The sequence below is a fragment of the Manacus vitellinus genome, unplaced genomic scaffold (genome assembly GCF_001715985.3).
Source record: "Manacus vitellinus isolate BGI_N305 unplaced genomic scaffold, ASM171598v3 scaffold_210_pilon, whole genome shotgun sequence".
NCBI classification, from domain to species: domain Eukaryota; kingdom Metazoa; phylum Chordata; class Aves; order Passeriformes; family Pipridae; genus Manacus; species Manacus vitellinus.
In genome coordinates, this window is record NW_021939480.1 from 23,077 (window position 1) to 26,058 (window position 2,982).

At 57.3% G+C, this 2,982-nt stretch overlaps 1 protein-coding gene across 1 annotated transcript in view; it reads left to right on the forward strand.

Moving 5' to 3' along the window:
• The window catches only part of LOC103757387 (L-gulonolactone oxidase-like), a gene marked incomplete at its 3' end in the record, with an annotated part of 17,321 nt that overhangs the window by 7,027 nt on the left and 7,312 nt on the right, over positions 1-2,982 (forward strand). Inside the window, exons 3-4 of the mRNA XM_029959619.1 lie at positions 92-220; positions 2,416-2,601. Coding sequence (XP_029815479.1) covers positions 92-220; positions 2,416-2,601 — 315 coding nt within the window. The remainder of the gene's footprint in view (positions 1-91; positions 221-2,415; positions 2,602-2,982) is intronic.

Genomic DNA, 2,982 nt, shown 5'->3' on the forward strand with positions numbered 1-2,982 from the left:
TTGGATGGAGGCACCTTTTTCCCTGGATCTTTTCCCTGGGGATGGCGCCTCCGGGGATGAATCCATGTGGGAAGGGTCTCTCCCGGAGGAGGGATCCATCCCCGCTCCCATTCCCGTTCCCATTCCCAGTTTAGGGGCCGTGTCCGAGGTGTCGGCGGCCGGAGTGATCGGCACCGGGACCCACAACACCGGCATCAAACACGGCATCCTGCCCACCCAGGTGAGATCCCGGGGAATTCCCGGCATTCCAGGGAATCCCCAGCATCCCAGGGAACCCCCAGCGTTCCGGGGAATCCCCAGTATCCCAGGGAACCCCCAGTATTCCAGGGAACCCCCAGTATTCCAGGGAATCCCAACATCCCAGGGAACCCCCAGTATTCCAGGGAATCCCCAGTATCTGAAGGAATCCTCAGTATTCCAGGGAATCCCCAGCATTCCAGGGAACCTCCAGTATTCCAAGGAATCCTTAGCATTCCAGGGAACCCCCAGTATTCCAGGGAATCCCCAGTATCCCAAGGAATCCTCAGTATTCCAGGGAACCCCCAGTATTCCAGGGAATCCCAACATCCCAGGGAACCCCCAGCATTCCAGGGAATCCCCAGTATCCCAAGGAATCCTCAGTATTCCAGGGAATCTCCGGCATCCCAGGGAACCTCCAGCATTCCAGGGAATCCCCGGCATCCCAGGGAACCCCCAGTATTCCAGGGAATCCCCAGTATTCCAGGGAACCCCCAGCATTCCAGGGAATCCTCAGCATTCCAGGGAACCCCCAGCATTCCAGGGAATCCCCAGCATCCCAAGAAATCTCCAGCATTCCAGGGAATCCCCGGCATTCCAGGGAACCCCCAGCATTCCAGGGAATCCCCAGCATCCCAAGGAATCTCCAGCATTCCAGGGAACCCCCAGCATTCCAGGGAATTGTGGCCGGGGTTGGGAATTCCCAACCGCTCCTGGCTCAGATTCCAATCCTGGATCCTGTGGAAAAGGGAAGCTCTGCTGGCCCCGCCCCTGGATCCCTGGGAAGTGTCCAAGAAAAGGCAGGATGGGGCTTGGAAAAACCTGGGACAGTGGGAATGGGATGGGATTTAAAATTTCTTCCATCCCAAACTGGGCTGGGATCCTGGGATTTCATGGAGCTGGGATGGCTCCGGGCTGGGCTCGGAGCTGGAGAAGGGGCTGCATCCCAAGGAATGGGGGAACTTGGGAAAAGGTGGGTCCAGGTAGGGAATGAGCCCTGGAATCCCAGGGAATAGGGAAAAGGCAGGAAATGCAGCATCCCAAGGAATGGGGGAACTTGGGAAGAAGTGGGTCCAGGCAGGGAATGAGCCTTGGAATCCCAGGGAAAAGCAAGGAATGCTGATCCCAAGGAATGTGGGAAAGTGGGAAAAGGTTGGTCCAGGCAGGAAATGAGCCCTGGAATTCCAGGGGAAAGCGAGGAATGCTGCATCCTGAGGAATGCTGCATCCCATGGAATGTGGGAGCTNGAGCTTGGGAAAAGGTTTCTCCAGGCAGGGAATGAGCCCTGGAATCCCAGGGAAAAGCAGGGAATGCTGCATCCCAAGGAATGTGAGAACTTGGGAAAAGGTGTCTCCAGGCAGGGAATGAGCCCTGGAATGCCAGGGAAAAGCAGGGAGATGCTGCATTCCAAGGAATCCCAGGAACAGGGTTGGGAAAAACTCAGGAAAAGGTTGGTCCAGGCAGGGAATGAGCCCTGGAATCCCAGGGAAAAGCAGGGAATGCTGCATCCCAAGGAATGTGAGAACATGGGAAAAGGTGGCTGCAGGCAGGGAATGAACCTTGGGATCACAGGGAAAAGGGAGGGAGATGCTGCATCCCAAGGATCCATTCCCAAGGAATATGGGAGAAGGGTTGGGAAAAGCTCGGGAAAAGGTGGCTGTGAGCAGGGAATGAGCCTTGGAATCCCAGGGAAGAGGGAAAAGGCATCCCAAGGAATGTGGGAAGTTGGGAAAACATGGCTGCAGGCAGGGAATGAGCCCTGGAATGCCAAGGAAGAGGGAAAAGGCATCCCAAGGAATGTGGGAGCTTGGGAAAAGGTGTCTCCAGGCAGGGAATGAGCCCTGGAATGCCAGGGAAAAGCAGGGAATGCTACATCCCAAGGAATCCTAGGAGCAGTGTTGGGAAAAGCTCAGGAAAAGGTTGGTCCAGGCAGGGAATGAGCCCTGGAATGCCAGGGAAAAGCAGGGAATGCTGCATCCCAAGAAATGCGGGAACGTGGGAAAAGGTGTCTCCAGGCAGGGAACGAGCCCTGGAATTCCAGGGAAAAGCAGGGACATGCTGCATCCCAAGGAATCCCTGGGCCAAGGGTTGGGAAAAGGTGTCTCCAGGCAGGGAATGAGCCCTGGAATGCCAGGATGGAGCCGCTGCATCCCCAGGAATTCCCTCCCCCGTGTCCAGGTCGTGGCCCTCACCCTCCTGTTGGCCTCGGGAGAGATCCTGGAATGCTCGGAGGCGGCCAATCCCGAGGTTTTCCAGGCGGCCCGGCTGCACTTGGGATGCCTGGGAATCGTCCTGAGCGTCACCTTCCAGTGCGTCCCGGAATTCCGGCTGCGCGAGGTGGCCTTTCCGGCCACCCTGCCCCAGGTACGGCCGGGAATTCCCCGGGAATGAGGCCGGGATGAGGCGGGAAAATCCCGTGGGATCCTTCCTGGGAGTCGTCGTTCCCAGAGGGATTTCAGATCCCTGTGGATGTGGCCCTTGGGGACACGGATCAGGGGTGGCCTTGGAAGTGCTGGGAATGGTTGGATTCCATGATATCCAAGGGATTTTCCAACCTGAACCATCCCTAAGGATTCTGTCACTGTCCCAGCTCCCCACAATTCCCGGGAAGGAAGTTCCAGGAGGTCCCCAATTCCCAGGGAACGAGGGACGGGAGGAGAGGGAACAACCTCCAACATCCCTCCAGGCTCAGCTGGGATGTTGGGAACAATTCCCACATGGAAAGGGCTGTCAGGCCCTGGAATG